The sequence below is a fragment of the Neoarius graeffei genome, chromosome 18 (genome assembly GCF_027579695.1).
Source record: "Neoarius graeffei isolate fNeoGra1 chromosome 18, fNeoGra1.pri, whole genome shotgun sequence".
NCBI lineage: Eukaryota > Metazoa > Chordata > Actinopteri > Siluriformes > Ariidae > Neoarius > Neoarius graeffei.
The window spans coordinates 42,566,922-42,586,772 of NC_083586.1; the positions used below are offsets into that span (position 1 = coordinate 42,566,922).

A 19,851-nucleotide genomic window follows, 5' to 3' on the forward strand; every position below is an offset into this window, starting at 1 on the left:
GTGGGGGGGGGGACGTATTTAAATGGTGAGTTGAAAAAAAATCATTAATGACACCATTAATGACAAACTATGAGAAAATGATATCAATAACGTTTGAAGAAAGATTGACTGAATGAAGGATTTAGGCTAAAATGGGTAAAAACTGGATACAGCATTAAAAAAAAAAAAATCCAATGCAGAAACTACTAACAACATGTAAACAGGTTGATTTTATTTTTTTTCATTAGATGGTTCAAAGTATATAAATGTATATAATAATGAAAACAGTAAAAAGAATTCTCATTAATATTACGATGATATTATTTATTATAATATCATTCAACAAAACGTGTAAATCTGTAACCAATTAACATTGTGAAAATAATTTTTATAGCAGTACCGTGCTACACTCAACCATCATGCCTTGCTAATTATTTACCAAGTGATTTAGATGTGTGCTGCAGCAACAGGCAATAAAAACTGACTTAGAAACATATTCTATTACCACCGCTGCTGCCTGCTAAGCTGATAGGCTGGGCCACAATCATAAATACGTTTTATACAGCGATGATCTCATCTTGATTAAGCCAGCAGTGAAACCATGAGCCATCAGGCATATCATGGTTAATTGACCATGAAGAAATATGCCCTGACTTGACCTTAAGTGACTTCTTTTAAGACCTGGTCGAGAAGCTCGTCAATGATGTCACTGCTGAAATCCACCTGCTGCAGGTCGAGATCGGGAACGAAGGAAACCAGCAGGTGTCCCAGGTTGAGGCGCAGCTTTCTCAACTTCTGCCTCTCTTCTCCAACTTGAGCATCTTCCCTCAACCTTCCTTCCTTCTCTATTTTCAGCCTTTCCACTTTGCACTTTAGTTGGTCACACAGGGAGGACAAGCTGGCTTTTTCTTCCTCCATCTTTTCCACCTAGCAACAGTACATTATTATCATATATACACTCACCGGCCACTTTATTAGGTCCATCCATATACCTGCTGTTTCATGCTGTTATCGAAGCCGCCAATCCCTTGACAGCAGCACAATGCATAAAATCATGCAGATACAAATCAAGAGCTTCAGTTAATGTTCACTTCAAACATCAGAATGGGAAACATTGTGATCTCAAAGTGTGACTTTCACTATGGCATGGGTGTTGGTTTGAGCCAGATGGACTGGTTTGAGTATTTCAGAAACTGCTGATCTCCTGGAGTTTTCACACACAACAGTCTCAAGAGTTTACACGGAATGGTGCGAAAAACAAAAAACATTGAGTGAGTGGGCGACAGTTCTGTGGGTGGAAATGTCTTGTTGATAAGAGGTCAGAGGAAAATGGCCAGATTGGTTCGGGCTGCCAGGAAGGATATAGCAACTCATAGCAACTCTTTACAACTGTGGTGAGCAGAAAAGCATCTCAGCATGCAACAGCAGAAGACCACATTGGGTTTCACTCCTGCAGCCAAGAACAGGAATCTTAGAATCAAGAACAGTTCCTATTATCAAATTGGGGGACATTGCTTCAACATCATAATAGTATTTTCAAAAATGCTGGACATTAATTATATACACTATATGGCCAAAAGTATGCGAATACCTGCCCATCACACCCGTATGTGCTTTTTAAACATCCCATGCCAGATTTAGTCCCCCTTTGCTGTTATAATAGCCTACAATCTTCTGGGAAGGCTTTCCACTAGATTGTGGAGATTGGCTATTAGGATTTGTACTCAGGGGCAGCATGGTGGTATAGTGGTTAGCACTGGCGCCTCACAGCAAGAAGGTCCTGGGTTCAAGCCCAGTGGCCAATGAGGGCCTTTTTGTGCGGAGTTTGCATGTTCTCCCCATGTCTGTGTGGGTTTCCTCCGGGTGCTCCGGTTTCCCCCACAGTCCAAAGACATGCAGGTTAGGCTAATTGGTGGCTCTAAATTGACCGTAGGTGTGAGTGTGAATGGTTGCTTGTCTCTATGTGTCAACCCTGCGAGGATCTGGTGTCTTGTCCAGAGTGTACCCTACCTCTTGCCCATATTCAGCTGGGATAGGCTCCAGCTTGCTTGTGACCCTGTACAGGATAAGCAGCTACAGACAATGGATGGATTTGTACTCATTCAGCCACAAGAGCATTTGTGAGTTCAGGCACTGATATGCAGAAGCCTTGGTGCATAGTTCATCCCAAAGTTGTTCAGTGGGGTTGAGGTCAGGGCTTTGTGCAGAACACCTGAGTTCTCTCCAAACTTGACAAACCATGTCTTCATGGACCTTGTTTTGCGCACAGGGGTACTGTCATGCTGGAACAGGTTTGGGCCTGGAAATTGCAATGCTACAGCATATAAAGACATTTTATATAACTGTGTGCTTCCAACTTTGTGGCAATTGTGTACAATTGTGTGTTTATATCATATGGCAACAGTTTGGGGAATACCCATGCATAGATATGAAGGTCAGGTGTGCACATACTTTTGGCCATATAATGTATATCACAGTATGCACAAATTTCAGTTCAGTTGGTCGGGTTCAATGCCCGAACTGATGATCACATCATCAGTTTTTCTTTGGCTAATCAGACACAAGGTACGCCACCACTCTTGCCGGAGTGGTTGGGGGTTAGGTGCCTTGCTCAAGGGCACTTAAGTCAATCCTGCTAGTCTGGGGAATCGAACCAGCAACCTTTTGGTCCCAAAGCTGTTTCTCTAACCATTAGGCCATGACTTCCCAAATTTAATGTAAATCTAATAATGACTATTGAAAAATTCAGTGGTTCTGGGATCTTTAAACAATTCAGGCATCATACAGAAAGAATTCTTTCCCATTTTCTCCCCAATTTGGTGACCTGCCAAGTCCCACCTACCAGCCAGCTCACTACTATCATATGACAGCTATCACACGAAAAGGAAAGTGCTATCTACCCTCTTCTGCATAAATGACCTCACAGATGCCCACAATTGGTAAATGTTGCCATGATTGACAGCGCAGAAAGAGCCAATTTTGCCATAGATGGCTCTGGTATCCTCAAGATTTGAAATCACGATTTGTTGATGATAGAGGGTGGAATTTTCTTGTGGCACCATTAGAGAGTCCCAGACTTTTAATTTTTTTTTTCAGAATTTTGAATAGTTAATGTTGTCAATAACAGTATACTTAAGATTCATTAATTCGTCTTCAGTAACCACTGATCTTATCCCAGTAATGCTGGGTGCAAGGTGGGGAAATTCACCTTGGATGTGATGCCAATCCACTGTAGCATGCATAGACTCATCCAGACATTCATTCATACCTAGGGGATATTTAGAGGAGCCAGTTATATTTTGACATAGTGGGAGGAAAACAGAGAACCTGGTGAAAACCAGGTATGCACACATGGGGAGGACATAGTAAACTCCACACAGACAGTAACCTAAGCTCAGGATCGAAACCCTGGATCTGTAAGGCAGCAAGGAAACCTGCTGTGCCACAATATCTAGCTAAAGCTAGAACATCCATATCACACATTCAAGCCAATTATTACCTCGCCAGCCCTTCATTTTATTGTAAAGTAGATTTAAATAACTGAAGTTATTGTGTCGGTGGCACAGTGGTGTAGTGGTTAGCGCTGTCGCCTCGCAGCAAGAAGGTCCTGGGTTCGAGCCCAGCAGCCGGCGAGGGCCTTTCTGTGTGGAGTTTGCATGTTCTCCCTGTGTCCGCGTGGGTTTCCTCCGGGTGCTCCGGTTTCCCCCGCAGTCCAAAGACATGCAGGTTAGGTTAACTGGTGACTCTAAATTGACCGTAGGTGTGAATGTGAGTGTGAATGGTTGCCTGTGTCTATGTGTCAGCCCTGTGATGACCTGGCAACTTGTCCAGGGTGTACCCCGCCTTTCGCCTGTAGTCAGCTGGGATAGGCTCCAGCTTGCCTACGACCCTGTAGAACAGGATAAAGCGGCTAGAGATAATGAGATGAGATGTTATTGTGTCTTGCTGTGTGATGCCTGATTTTTTCTTGACAGATCTACAAGGATAATTGCAACCAGGTGCTTTGCTTTGGATCAAAACGGCATCAGATTTTTGCAATTTTTGTACCATATTATCCATCCATAGCTGCTTATCCTGTCCTACAGGGTCGCAGACAAGCTGGAGCCTATCCCAGCTGACTATGGGCGAGAGGCGAGGTACACCCTGGACAAGTCGCCAGGTCATCGCAGGGTTGACACAGAGACAAACAACCATTCACACCTACAGTCAATTTAGAACCACCAATTAGCCTAACCTGCATGTCTTTAGACTGTGGGGGAAACCGAAGCACCCAGTGGAAACCCATGCAGACACGGGGAGAACATGCAAACTCCACACAGAAAGGCCCTCGCCGGCTGCTGGGCTTGAACCCAGGACCTTCTTGCTGCGAGGCGACAGAGCTAACCACTACACCACTGTGGCGCCCTGTACCATATTATGTAGAATTTAAATGAAAGTGTAATAGTAGGATAGTTCCTACCTTGCTGAGGAGCTGACTCCTCTCATTCTCCAGGGCGGTGCAGTGATCCCGCAGCTGCTCCAGCTCCTCCCTGCATGTGTCCCTCTCCTCTGCCATCTGCTCCATCATCTCCATCAACTCATCCTGCTGCTGCTGCAGACTCCACACCTCATGATCATCATGCGATACCTTTCTCACTTCCTCCTTAGAGTATGACTCTGCTATACAGTACTGGGTTTCTGTAGTGGGTGATTCCTCTCCAGCATACCACTCATCCTCGTCCCAAACAGGCTCCTGATATGGCTCGACTATTTCAGTCTTACTGCTCTCCTTGTTGTTTATTTGTTCGTATGGATTTACATTTTTCTCATTTTCCATCCCCTCCCATTTGCTCTCTTCTTTGTTTGGTGCAAGACTGGAATGTGTGTCAATGAACGTGCCACCACCTTGCAGCAGGGCATTAGGAGGAAATGAGGCATAAGGCATAGGATGTACTGCTGGAGGTGTGTGTTCAGCAGTAGAGAGTTTCCTTTTAATCCTTTAACAGGCAGACAGAACAACACACTCTCCACTGATCCACAAATACACATTAGGCAAAATAAGGAGATATTTACCGGTAAATACATGAGTCATAATCCAAATAGGGTTACCTTTTCAGTGATTCAGAGAGAGCAGTGAGATTAATCAGAGGCTGTGGTGGTGATCTCTGAGCTAGAAATAAGACAATGAAAGTTTATATAAAACTTATCCTGTTCCTCTGAATTTCAGAAACCACTGAATTGCACTTGGTGATTGTATTTGTTGCCTTGTTTTTAACTTTTAGTGATTAAATGCTGTTAATGGAATCTGTGACTTTCATGTAGTATGAGAGCTTTGAATCTTTAAAAAATTAATTTGTCTGAAATTGGGGTGGACAATTAGTAGCACCTGGGACAAGCAGAATTTGTGTTAAAGCTATCCATCTATTATCCATAACAGCTTATCCTGTGCAGGGTCGCAGGCGAGCTGAAGCCTATCCCAGCTGACTATGGGTGAGAGGTGGGGTACACCCTGGACAAGTTGCCAAATCATCCCAGGGCTGACACTCATCTCATCTCATTATCTCTAGCCGCTTTATCCTGTTCTACAGGGTCACAGGCAAGTTGGAGCCTATCCCAGCTGACTACGGGCGAGAGGTGGGGTACACCCTGGACAAGTTGCCAAATCATCCCAGGGCTGACACATAGAGACAAATAACCATTCACACCTACGGTCAATTTCGAGCCACCAATTCACCTAACTGCATGTCTTTGGACTGTGGGGGAAACCGGAGCACCTGGAGGAAACCCACAAAGACACAGGGAGAACATGCAAACTCCACACAGAAAGGCCCTCGTCGACCACTGGGCTTGAACCCAGAACCTTCTTGCTGTGAGGCAACAGTGCTAACCACTACACCACCATGCTGCCCTTGTGTTAAAGCTATTAGTTTTTAATTTGTAGTTTCTAGTTGAACAATTGGTGAAGGTGTTGTGTGTGCACGGGGATGTTCACAACTACCCTTTAGTGTCGGTCCACATTTTTTTCGAGGGGAAAATTTTATAGTGAAGGCGGCGGTTAATCCTCGCCTTACCCACTCGATAATTTTGGGGACGGATTGGCCGGGATTTGGGGAATTAATGAGTCACCTAGTGAAGAGTGGGTCCTGCCATAGTTTAATAAGGGGAGGCCCCGGTGTCGCGTTGGTGGGAGCAGCTGTCACAGAGCCATCTACGTCAGCTCTGCGTCAGAGTGAGGAGCCGCCGGCTCCTCCTCTCTCTATTGGGGAATCCCTCGCGGATTTTCCATTAGAGCAGTCGCGAGACGAGACTCTGCGGCATGCATTTGACCAAGTGAGAGTAATCGATGGTCAAATGCTACAGCCAAACGCCACCCCGTCCTTCCCCTACTTCACAATTATGAAGGATAGATTATACCGAGTGACGCAGGACACTCAAACTAAAGAACAAGTCACGCAGCTGTTGATTCTGAAGAGCCGCCGGGAATTGGTATTCCAGGTGGCTCACTTTAATCCCATGGCTGGACACTTGGGGCAGGATAAAACACTAGCCCAAATAATGGCCCGGTTCTATTGGCCAGGGATTTGCGGCGATGTCCGTAGGTGGTGTACGGTGTGCTGCAAATGCCAGTTAGTAAATCCAGCAGCCATCCCAAAAGCGCCTTTGTGCCCTCTCCCATTAATTGAGACCCCATTCGAAAGAATTGGGATAGATCTCGTCGGGCCATTAGATCGGTAAACACGAGGGTACCGCTTTATATTAGTTTTGGTGGACTATGCAATGCAATACCCGGAAGCGGTGCCTCTTCGCAATATCTCAGCACACAGTATTGCGGAGGCGCTCTTCCGCGTTATCTCCCGAGTTGGAATCCTGCAAGAGATTCTGACTGACCAAGGCACCGCGTTTATGTCACGTACACTAAATGAACTGTATAGGTTGTTGGGTATTAAGCCGATCCGCACCAGCGTGTATCACCCACAAATGGACGGTTTAGTTGAATGGTTCAATCGCACCCTCAAGAATATAATTAAAAAATTCGTAAGTGAGGACGCACATAATTGGGATAAGTGGCTCGAACCCTTGTTGTTTTCAGTGCGAGAGGTCCCCCAAGCCTCCACGGGGTTCTCCCCATTTGAATTGTTATACGGGCGTAAGCCACGCGGCATTCTAGATGTGCTGCGGGAAAATTGGGAGGAGGGACCTTCACCAAGCAAAAATGAAATCCAATACGTTATTGACCTGCGCGCAAAACTCCACACACTCACCCACCTAACCCAGGAGAATTTGCGGCAGGCCCAAGAACGACAAACCCGCCTGTACGACAAGGGTACGCGCCTCAGGGAGTTCGCACCGAGAGATAAAGTACTCATACTGTTGCCCACATCAAGCTCCAAATTAGTCGCCAAGTGGCAAGGACCCTTTGAGGTCACATGGTGAGTCGGGGACGTTGACTATGAGGTGAGGCGAACGGACAGGGGTGGGGTGTTACAGGTTTACCACCTCAATCTGCTCAAACTCTGGAACGAGGAGGTCCCCGTGGCGTTGGTGTCGGTGGTTCCGGAGAAGGCGGAGCTGGGGCTGGAGGTTCAAAAGGGAACATTAGCATCACGTACCTCTCCGGTTCCCTGTGGAGACCACCTCTCCCCGACCCAACTCGCGGAGGTTGCCCAGTTGCAGACCAAGTTTTCGGACGTATTCTCGCCCCTGCCCGGTCGCACCAACCTCATAGAGCACCACATTGAGATGCCCCCGGGGGTGGTAGAGCATAGCCGCCCTTACAGGCTACCCGAACACAAGAAAAAAGTGGTTCGAGAAGAACTTGAGGCCATGCTCGAAATGGGCATCGTCGAGGAGTCCCACAGTGACTGGAGCAGCCCGGTGGTCTTGGTACCCAAGGTCGACGGGTCGGTCCGGTTCTGTGTAGACTATAGGAAAGTCAACGTGGTGTCTAAATTCGACGCGTACCCAATGCCTCGTATTGATGAGTTGCTCGATCGACTAGGCACAGCTCGCTTTTACTCGACACTGGATTTAACAAAGGGTTATTGGCAGATCCCCTTGACTCCATTATCCCGGGAAAAAACGGCCTTTTCCACACCGTTCGGCTTACACCAGTTTGTCACACTTCCTTTTGGGCTGTTTGGGGCGCCCGCTACATTTCAGCGGCTGATGGATAGGGTCCTCCGCCCCCACGCGGCCGCCTACCTCGACGATATCATTATAGTAATGACTGGCCGAGGCACCTCCAACATCTGAGGGCCGTCCTTAGGTCGCTGAGGCGAGCAGGTCTCACAGCCAACCCGAAGACGTGTGCGATTGGGTGGGTGGAAGTATGGTATCTGGGCTTCCACTTGGGCAACGGGCAGGTGTGTCCCCAAATTAACAAGACAGCGGCAATTGCGGCCTGCCCGAGGCCCAAGACCAAAAAGGGGGTGAGACAGTTCCTGGGGCTGGCTGGCTATTATCGTAGGTTTATACCTAACTATTCGGACATCACCAGCCCACTGACTGATCTGACTAAAAAGGGGGCACCAGATCCGGTCCAGTGGACGGAGCAATGCCAGCGGGCTTTTTCTGAGGTAAAGGCTGCACTATGTGGGGGGCCACTTTTACACTCCGCTGACTTTTCTCTCCCCTCTATGTTACAGACGGATGCGTCAGACAGAGGGCTGGGGGCTGTTTTGTCCCAGGAGGTGGAGGGGGAGGACCGCCCAGTGTTGTATATCAGTAGGAAGCTGTCGGTGTGTGAGGGGCGCTACAGCACCATTGAAAAGGAGTGCCTAGCGATCAAGTGGGTGGTCCTCGCCCTCTGTTACTACCTGCTGGGACGCCCTTTCACCCTCTGTTCGGACCACGCGCCCCTCCAGTGGCTCCACTGCATGAAGGATGCCAACGCGCGGATCACCCGTTGGTATCTGGCACTCCAACCCTTCAACTTCAAGGTGATCCACAGGCCAGGGGCGCAGATGGCCGTGGTGGACTTCCTCTCCCGTAAAGGGGGGTTGGGAGTCGGCTGCAGGCCGGACGGCCGCCCGGCCTGAGTCGGGCAGTGGGGGTATGTGGCAGCGGGGTCGTGGCCAAGCGTCAGTCTGTGGCTGGAGGGCGGAGTCGGGGAAGGTAAGTAGCAGAATCACTGCACCTGAGGTTGATTAATGTGTTTGTGTATCTTCCCCAGTGACCACGCCCTATTTAAGGAAGAGAGCGAGAGCAGAGAGGCACTCTCTCCCCAACCAGATGACTGGAGTGTGTGTGTGTGTGTGTGTGTGTGTGTGTGTGTAGTTAAGGCTGAAAAGCTATAATAAACGGGTTTTGTGAACTCAGTTCTGGCCTGCCGCCCTTCTGTGCTCCACCCACCCATTCGAACTGCTACACTCTGCTAGTAAGTTTATAATGAAAATTAAATCTGACTGCAGTGGTGCAATGGTTAATAAAATACAAACCGTTAGAAGTGGATGACAGAACACTGAGGCCAGTTGCACTATTGTTGAACAGATCGGCAGGAAATGGTTTCCAGGATACAGACTTTTTCAGCTGCCTGGCATTAACCGGAGCTTCCAGGGCTGGAATCTGTAATACCTATGAGAAAAAAAAAAGTCTTCCTATTAGCCTTTGCACATAATGACTTGCATAAAGTTGTTGACCTGTAGTTTTTTAAAGTTGTATGGAAATAAAAATTCCTTACCTCTGGTCCATTATCATCCTGTAGACTCTTACTGTTCCTCTTCCTGTTAAGACCCACAACCTGTAGATTAACAATGTCAGATAGCACAATGCATTATCAGATATTGTGTATGACTATCTTACTGGCGTTTGAAGGGTTTGGGGTATGATTTCTGTTCCTCTTCTTGATCCTCCAGTTCCTCCTCCACCAGACAGCTCCTGATTGAGATGAATTTAATAGCAGTGAAAGAAAGGTCATGTTAAAAGTATTTAGAATTAGGATACCAGGTCTGTTACTACAACAGGTATGCTATTAATTGTAACATGCTCTATGACCTACACAGCCACATCCCATCCATTATCCGTAACTGTTTATCCTGTGCAGGGTCGCAGACAAGCTGGAGCCTATCCCAGCTGACTATGGGCGAGAGGCAGGGTACACCCTGGACAAGTCACCAGGTCATTGCAGGGCTAACACATAGAGACAAACAACCATTCACACCTACAGTCAATTAGCCTAACCAGCATGTTTTTGGACTGTGGGGGAAGGCCGAAGCGCCTGGAGAAAACCCATGCAGGCATGGGGAGAACATGCAAATTCTACACAGAAAGGCCCCCATCAGCCACTGGGCTCAAACCCAGAACCTTTGTGCTGTGAGGCGACAGTGCTAACCACGACACCACTATGCCGCCCCCAGCTACATCCCAATAAGTGAAATTATAATGTTGGGCTCCGGTCGGTGTAAAAGAGTAAGTGCTACCAAGAACAAAATCACTTACATAATTCCAAAAGGTGCAAGTCATACCGAGCATATTATTTTCCTATTGAAATCAATCCACGTGACTCAGTCAGAGGTTTAGCCTTAAGCCTGATCTCTGCTTCCACCAATCCATGGAAGTAGAAATGAAGCTTCAGGAAATTAAGTCACTGCATTTCAGAAAAGTTGCTCTCCAAATAAATCCAACCCCCCCCGTGACTAGCCAGGAAAGAAATGAATGAACAGGATGTGGAAACTGAGTTTCAACAGGAGATTCTCCACCTCAAGTCCATTTATCAGAACACAGTCTGAGTTGTAGTGAATTTAACTGCACAGAGTGAAGTTCCTTTTTACACTGGTCCTTTTAACTCCAGTAGCCTGGAAGTGATGTAACACTTTTATGGGCAATTCCACTTTGCTACACTATATGGCCAAAGGTTAGTGGACACCTGACCATCACACGCCTTTCCTAATCTTTTGCCCCAAAGTTGGAAGCACACAGTTGTATAGAATGTCTTTGTATGCTGTAGCATTACAATTTACCTTCAGTGGAATCAAGAGGCCCAAACCTGTTCCAGTATGACAATGCCACTGTGCACAAATTGAGCTCCATGAACACATTTTGCCAAGGTTGGAGTGGAAGAACTTAGGTGGCCTGCATAGAGCCCTGCCCTCAACCCCACTGAACATCTTTGTGATGAATTGGAACACCAATTGCACCCCAGACCTTACTAATGCTCTGGTTGCTGAATGAGCAAATTCCCACAGCCAAATCCTTCCCAGAACAGTGGAGGTTATATTTAAGGTCATAGCTAGTCTTGCTGGAGTCCCTGCTTGCACTCAGGGCAAAATGTATACTGCTCTTTACCATTAGGTGACACTGGGCATATCTAACACCCTGTGTTCTCGTGTGTCTCCCCCGTCTCTTCCCTCTGTCTGTCTCTCTCTGTCGAGTTACATGTCGATCCTGAGACACCAGTAAGATGCTGACCTCTTCTGCTCCTCAGACCTGCCTGATCCATCCTGATGCCCTACTTCTGGCTGGAGTCTCATTACATTACTCCTGTGGAGGACAGCCCCATATGGACAGTTGAAAGTCGCACTTGGAACATGGCTCTGGACACTTACAGTTTTGCTATGATGGCTGAGGACTACAACTGACATGATAACCTTAGGACTGCAGTTGTAATGAACAGTTTTGCACTCAAGTCCCTATCAATGAACAGTTGATAACTTCAACAAAATAGACTTCATGCTAAAACTATAATGAATTTCCTTGTTGCACAGTTGTACTTTGTGACTATATAGGACACAGTTGTAGAAGCGAGTTATCACACTATCTGTTATCACCCAAATGAGGATGGGTTCCCTTTTGAGTCTGGTTCCTCTCGAGGTTTCTTCCTCATGTCGTCTAAGGGGGTTTTTCCTTGCCACCATCACCACAGGCTTGCTCATCAGGGATAAAATTAGCTCATGTTTAAAGTCTATAATTTTCTGTAAAGCTGCTTTGTGACAATGTCTGTTGTTAAAAGTGCTATACAAATAAACTTGACTTGATATTAACAGCAATGAGGCACTAAATCTGAAACTGCATGTTCAAAAAATATATATGTGTGATAGTGATGTGTCCACAAACTTTTGGCCATATACTGCATTTGCTACCCACCTTGCTTGACTGACATTTAAGATCCTTGTACGATTCCAAAAGACCATGAATGCTCGGGGCTTCTACAATTTTATTTCAGATGCTTCTCTAAAGCAGTAATGAAATATAAACCAAGATTTACAAGATGCATCCCTGTGCAAGAGACACTTTCATCTTGAGACAGAAGTATTTGTTTGTCACAGCACTGGAACGTTTTCATGATAAACATAGAAAGACATGTGAAGGACAGTACAGGATGGAAAGGACACTATTGTAAAAGAATTCATGGCACTAGCCAGCAACAGAAGTCATCCATACCATTTGAATAAAATTAACTTCACGAGACTCCATTCGAGTTTTGCTGCTATTCCCAGGAACAGGTGTTGGTTTTGCGATGCAATTTATTTAGCATTTCTTTAGACATAATTCCACTGCCGCACAGCTTTTCATCAAAAACTTTCTCACAGCCAACTAATCCCCTTCATACATTCCCAAGCAACAACTTTCCAGGTCCAGGAATGACATCACTTCATAAAAGTGTTTTATGAGTGTCACCTGAATTGTGGGTCATGGTTCATGTTGCAGAACCATTTCTCAGGCAGCCGGCTGCAGTCGAAACCATCTGGAAGCCTTCTCCACTTGAGACAGCTGTCACACTGCACCCAGACTTGATCTGGAACTTTCCTTCAGAGGGAAAGGGAGAGACCAGGAAGATACAAGGGAAGAGCAAACCAACATCAGAAAAGAAGAAAACCAACAGCAGAGGACAAGTTTTTTTAAACGTTTCTTTATATTCTGATTTATATAGCTAGAAATGTACAAAGTTCCTAGGGAAAAGAAAACTGTGAAAATATACAGTGTATGCACTGGGCAGCATGTGTGAAGAGTATGTGGGCACCTCCGAGATAAAACACCGCCTATTCAGAAGTTAATATTAGGCACGTTTTTTTAAAAAGATTGATCAATCCCAGAAAATATCTTGTTTTAGCCAAATTCAAAGGTAGCATTGTGTATTGTATATTCATCATGGCCAAGAATGACTAATTCTCTTCCATAGAATAGAATGCCTTTATTGTCACTGCTCAAATGTACAATGAAATTTAGTTCATCATAGGAGAGCAAAGCCACTGCGTACATGTGCATCACCACTCTTGGGCACTTCAGCCCAAGGCCATCCCATGTTAACCTAACTGCATGTCTTTGGACTGTGAGGGAAACCCACACAGACACGGGGAGAACATGCAAACTCCACACAGAAAGGCTTCCGTCGGCCGCTGGGCTCAAACCCAGAATCTTCTTGGTGTGAGGCGACAGTGCTAACCACTTATACCACCGTGCCATCCAGTACACAGTAGCTGAGGTATCCATTCTGGAAATTTGGAAAACATGATGGAGAAATCTGTTCACTCATGCTAGAAATTGTGAAAGTTATATAAATCCTATATTTATTATTGTGTTGTAATTCACCTGAGAAGCAGATTAGCAAGATAACAAGGTAATATTATGTCTAATTAATACTAGAGACCTGTGCAGGTCTCAGCCTTTTATGGCAATGCCAGGATTCAAACCGACGTTGCAAAAGCTGTTCCTTTCCTGGACAGCACTCTAGATTGCTCAGCCATGAAGGATTACGTTACAAACTGAGGTTATGTAACATGGCGTCTACATAGTCAGTACACAGTGGTGCCACACCACGACAGTGGAATTGCTACCTGAGGCTGGCATGCCAATGACCATCTTACATTCTTAAACATGCTCGAAATTGGTTAAACATACACATACAGACAGGTGCCTCTATAGGCTTCAGCCAAAGGCTGAGGCTAAAACTGTTAAACATATTATGCAAAGGTTTAGCATAAACTCATAGTGAAGATAGCCCCAAAAATCATACAATCAAGGTACACGTCCATGAGGCAAATATCTAGGAAGTCACCGATGCTGTTGCCCCCAAATGTAACACACTGTAAGTAAACTGTATTTGAAACCTAAACTGAATCTCCACACTCACACTGTATCCTCGATTGGAACTGTGCATTTTGGGTCCTCTTTTTTCCTCTTGTAGCGGATCTCGTTCCAGTACTCTTCCAGCTTGATGCTGAGGTTATGCATGGTTTTCCTGCACAAAAACGGACCTCAGTCTCGTTATGCACATCATAAACTGTAAGGACTCATAACCCAATCAATCAGTTTATGCCTTCGACAGAACAGACACTACAATTTTAATAGGAACAAGAAGACAGAGTCATCTATATCCCCCGCCGCCCTATATACCAACTATATACCAAGTTTCAAGATGTTATTTGTCACATTTTTCAAGTTGTGCTGCAGGAAACCAACCCTATTTCTTTACACTGACCTCAGCAGCCCATGGCATAAACCCTTCACAGGACCTTTGGTCCAGGGGAGCTAAAAATAAAAATTTCTCACATTTCTTAGTACCAAAAGGCACATATACATTACTTAATCAACACATATACCAACTTTCAAGACCGTACCACTCATAGTTTTCAAGTTCTGCTCCGGAAACAAAACCTACCTCTAAGACTAACCTGAGAGACTAAGTCTGAAATTGTTTCCATGTAAACATGAAAAATTCAAATTTCTTAGTATGAAAAGGCACATTTACATCACCGTGTTAACATGTACACCAAGTTTCAAATTCGTATCATGAATAGTTTTGGATATATGCTCCGGAAACGAACATTGCTCTTAGAAACTAAGTCAAAATCTATTTTTATGTAAAAATTTGAAAAATACTTTTTTTCAAAAATCCAAAATAGAAAAAGGCACCAGTTCACATGTTGCCTGATATGTATACAAAGATTCATGAAGATATCTTCAGTAGTTTTAAAGATATGGCCCGCAAACAAAAACGTGACCGGACAGACAGATGGACGGATGGAACCCATTTCTAAAAGGCACATCTACATCACCTTGTTAACATGTATACCAAGTTTCAAATCCGTATCATGAATAGTTTTGGATATATGCTCCGGAAACGAACATTGCTCTTAGAAAATAAGTCAAAATCTATTTTCCATGTAAAAACTTGAATTTTTTTTTTCAAAAATCCAAAATAGCAAAAGGCACCAGTTCACATGTTGCTTGATATGTATACAAAGTTTCATGCAGATATCTTCAGTAGTTTTAAAGATATGGCCCGGAAACAAAAATGTGACCGGACAGACAGACGGATGGACGGACAGACGGACGGAAGGAACCCATTTCTAAAAGGCACATCTACATCACCTTGTTAACATGTATACCAAGTTTCAAATCCGTATCATGAATAGTTTTGGATATATGCTCCGGAAACGAACATTGCTCTTAGAAACTATGTCAAAATCTATTTTCTATGTAAAAACTTGAATTTTTTTTTTTTCAAAAATCCAAAATAGCAAAAGGCACCAGTTCACATGTTGCTTGATATGTATACAAAGTTTCATGCAGATATCTTCAGTAGTTTTAAAGACATGGCCTGGAAACGAAAACGTGACCGGACGGACAGCCGGAACCCGTTTCTATATCCCCCGACAAACTGTTTGGACAGGGGATAATAAAGTAAATGAATCCAAGATTGGGCTTTGAAAATCATGTTTATGTGGGGTAAGGACCTGTATTTATCTGTATCATCAAAGTCCTGTTTGTTGTGAGTCGGCTGAAGGAAATTACATTCAATCACACCGATGACCCCAACACCTTTTCTCTCTACCTGTTCAGGAAGACAAAAAAAAAAATCACACAATGGCACAGCAATGTAATGGAGAGGCTGATATGTATCAAAAATATATATTTATTAATAACAGCATCTACAGATACTTCTTGAAGTAGGAACTACTTTACCTTGCGTTGACAGGTCACTCTTTCATAAGCCTTGATGAGTCTGTTTTTGTGGTACATCATGATACCGTAATGCTCCTTGCTTTTGGTGTTGAACCCAAATGTGATCCGAATACGTTTGGTCTGTGAAATGTGTCAAGAATCTCCACAGACACAGCAAGCTACAATGCATCAATATCAAAATACTTTTTTAAACATGCCTTTTTATTTTCGTAGCTAATTCCCACCTAATAGCTGAGTCTCTCCTACTGACTGCATTACAACTGCAAGAGACGGCAGCAGTGGTGGCTCAAGCCCTGGGCTACAGATTGGAAGCAAGGTATGGCTACCCTCAATCTTTTTTTTGTTTGGCCCCCTGAGCAAGGTCCTTAACCCTATCTGCTCTAGGGCAACATGCTTAACCCTGCACTCTGACCAAAACTGCCACTCTCGGAAATTTAACAGCTTCCTTCCAAGCTGCTAAATGTGAAAGACTGGCGTTCATGCAACACACTGTGGTGGAAATTCTACCTATAAGAAATTGAGACACCAAACTCAAGCAAAACGCGGAACCTTTTATTAAAAAAGGTTCTTAAGAACCGAGCTGCACCTTGACCAGATCAGAGGAGTTAATGATTTAAAGTTGCTTAGAGAGAATATTCATACACTGGAGATGGGATGAGATACTGTATGCTGAAAAGTATTTTTCCACAGATGAAGTCAGAATTCTTCTTGGTCTTATCTCAAGTGTGTTAAAGACGCAGAATATATGACTATAATATACGGGAAAAGAAGACGTGAAACTAAAAAGGGAAGATGTCTTCCCTTCTGCCATAAAACAAAAATGTCAAAGAATGCAATGTTTGGGACATTCCTTCTGGTGAAGTCACTACATCTCACGCTAAAAAAAAAGGAAAAAATTCAACCTTTCATTGAAATAAATTTATTCAAAGAAAAACAAATTCCTCATGAAGAAATAATTGTTTTCAACAAAAATGATTGGCACTCCTGGAAATTATAGTGAACACAATGTAACTGAAGCATGTCTCCCATTTAAATTGTATATTTCCGAGTTGATTGGAGTGTGTAGGAACTTTCAAGCTGTAATTCATGACTTCCTGATTAACTGGGGAACAAATATGAGGTGACACAGAAGCCAAATTCCCTTAGTCATCCATCAGCATGGGAAAGATAACTGAACACGCAAACCAAATGAGGGAGAAGAAGAAGTGTGTTGACCTTCATGAGTCAGGGAATGGTTAGAAACAATAGCTACTCGCCTGAAAATGTTTATTTCTACTGTTTGGGCGATAATAAAAAAATTGGACACCAACTGGACCTGTTACAAACTCGCCTGGAAGAGGATCCAAGGTTTATTTTTCCTACAAGTACAGTGAGGAGAAGGGGAAGAGAGGGAAAAGTCCCCAAGGATCACTATTGGTGAATCACAAGAAAAAGCAAAATCTTGGGGTTTCTGAGACTTCTACTCTCAGAGATTATTATTCTGGACTCTACTCTCTCTTTTGACTCACACATTCAAAGTATCACTAAAACAGCTTTTTTTCACCTGAAAAGTCTCTCCAAACTCCATCCCTCCTTGACTTCATCTACAGCTGAAACGCTTATACATGCTTTTGTCACCTCAAGACTGGACTACTGCAATGCCCTGCTCGATGGCATCCCAGCCAAGCGACTAGATAGGCTGCAATATGTCCAAAACTCAGCTGTTAGGGTACTCACTCACACCAGGCCCTGGGATCATATCACTCCTATTCTATATAACCTGCACTGGCTCCCAGTTAAATACCGCATTCAGTACAAAATTATCTTACTTGTTTACAAATCCCTACATAACCTGGCCCCTCACTATTTATCAAATCTCCTAACGCCATATCAGTTACCTTTAAATCTTAGCTCCTCAGATGCCCACCTATTCCTAGTCTCGGCCCACCTAGTCCCTTACTCTCGGCTCTACTCTAGGGGTGACAGGGCTTTCAGTGTAAATGGCCCTAAGCTGTGGAATGCCCTGCCACTAGCATTGCGCCAATGCTCAACACTGTCCTCTTTCAAAAAACAGCTAAAAACACATATCTTTAGCTTGGCCTTTTCTCTTTGATTTTTAATAATGATGTTGTTATTATTATTATTATTATTATTCTCATCTCATCATCTGTAGCCGCTTTATCCTGTTCTACAGGGTCGCAGGCAAGCTGGAGCCTATCCCAGCTGACTACGGGCGAAAGGCGGGGTACACCCTGGACAAGTCGCCAGGTCATCACAGGGCTGACACATAGACACAGACAACCATTCACACTCACATTCACACCTACGGACAATTTAGAGTCACCAGTTAACTTAGGCCAAGTTTACATTAGACCGTATCTGTCTCGTTTTCTTCGCGGATGCACTGTCCGTTTACATTAAAACGCCTGGAAACGCCGGGAAACGGGAATCCACCAGCGTCCACGTATTCAATCTAGATCGTGTCTGATCCGGTGCTGTGTAAACATTGAGAATACACAGATACGCTGTGCTGAGCTCTAGCTGGCGTCGTCATTGGACAACGTCACTGTGACATCCACCTTCCTGATTCGCTGGCATTGGTCATGTGACGCGACTGCTGAAAAACGGCGCGGACTTCCGCCTTGTATCACCTTTCATTAAAGAGTATAAAAGTATGAAAATACTGCAAATACTGATGCAAATACTGCCCATTGTGTAGTTATGATGGTCTTTAGGTTTGCCATCCTTCCACTTGCAAGTGGTAAGTGATATGCGCTGGGATCACACACACAGCGGCTCAGTCCCGAATCACAGCTCGTGCGCTTCACTCGCGCGCTCTGTGAGCTGCGCAGGGCCGGAGTGCGCACCCTCCAGAGGGCACTCGCTGTTCAGGGCGGAGTGATTTGGAGCGCAGGATGCCTGCGGAGCCGAGCGTATCCGTGTATTGGTGTTGCTGTGTGCACACGAATCGTGTATTGGTGTTGCTGTGTGCACACTAATCGTTTTAAAAACGTTAATCTGATGATCCGCTGATACGGCCTAATGTAAACCCCACCTTAACCTGCATGTCTTTGGACTGTGGGGGAAACCGGAGCACCCGGAGGAAACCCACGCGGACACAGGGAGAACATGCAAACTCCGCACAGAAAGGCCCTCGCCAGACCTTCTTGCTGTGAGGCGACAGTGCTAACCACTACACCACCGTGCCGCCATTATTATTATTGATTTCTTATTATTTTATTATTGTTGTTATTTTATTGTTTTGCTTTTTATTGTTTGTGTTTTACTGTTCAGTGTCCTTGGGTACCTTGAAAGGCGCTTATAAATAAAATGTATTATTATTTTTCAAAACCACCATCAGATCCACCTCCATGCCAACAGATTATCTGGAAAGTATACAAGAAAAAAGCCTTTTCTGTCAGTTAATCACAAACATAGGCGCCTGAAGTTTGTGAAATGTTACTCCAGCTTTGACTGGAACTGTGTTCTATGGTCTGATTTTGGCAATAAACACTCAATGTGGGTTTGGTGTAAAAATAAAGATGGCTATAATGAAAAGAATCTAATCCCAACTGTAAAATATGGTGGAAGCTGTATAATGTTTTGGGGCTGTTTTTCTTCCAAAGGCCCTGGAAACCTTGTTAGGGTACATGGCATCATGGACTCCATGAAATACCAGGACATTTTAAATCAGAATCTGGCTGCCTCTGCCAGGAAACTAAAACTGGGTTTTCCAGCAGGACAATGATCTAAAGCACATGTCTAAATCAACACAAAAATGGTTCACTGAACACAGAATCAAGCTTCTGCCATGGCTATCTCAGTCCTCTGACCTGAACCCCATTGAAAAGAAAAGAATTTTCCCTGACACCCAGTTATTTCTGTTTAGTGGACCGAAAGCTACTGAATTCGAATCACTGACTTCCAATTTTATTAGGTTTTTTAAAATAGAGCAATTAATGAATTTAGGGTGACGTGGCCGTAAATTCTCCGCTATTTTTTCCTGCTTCA

At 44.5% G+C, this 19,851-nt stretch overlaps 1 protein-coding gene across 4 annotated transcripts in view; it reads right to left on the reverse strand.

Annotated features, from left to right (window-relative positions):
• Positions 1–209: 209 nt before the first annotated feature.
• morc3b (MORC family CW-type zinc finger 3b) overlaps positions 210–19,851 on the reverse strand; it is a 33,252-nt gene continuing 13,610 nt past the window's right edge. For 2 of the 4 annotated variants that reach the window (XM_060898816.1, XM_060898819.1), the window contains 10 exons: positions 15,862–15,981; positions 15,633–15,730; positions 14,027–14,134; positions 12,574–12,702; positions 9,760–9,834; positions 9,638–9,680; positions 9,396–9,531; positions 5,068–5,128; positions 4,439–4,955; positions 210–906 (listed from right to left, as the gene is read on the reverse strand). In XM_060898816.1, coding sequence (XP_060754799.1) covers positions 640–906; positions 4,439–4,955; positions 5,068–5,128; positions 9,396–9,531; positions 9,638–9,680; positions 9,760–9,834; positions 12,574–12,702; positions 14,027–14,134; positions 15,633–15,730; positions 15,862–15,981 — 1,554 coding nt within the window. In that variant the 3' untranslated portion in view covers positions 210–639. Of the gene's footprint in view, positions 1,430–1,901; positions 3,248–4,438; positions 4,956–5,067; positions 5,129–9,395; positions 9,532–9,637; positions 9,681–9,759; positions 9,835–12,573; positions 12,703–14,026; positions 14,135–15,632; positions 15,731–15,861; positions 15,982–19,851 lie in introns of those variants that run through there. The other 2 variants (XM_060898817.1, XM_060898818.1) reach the window with 2 other exon arrangements.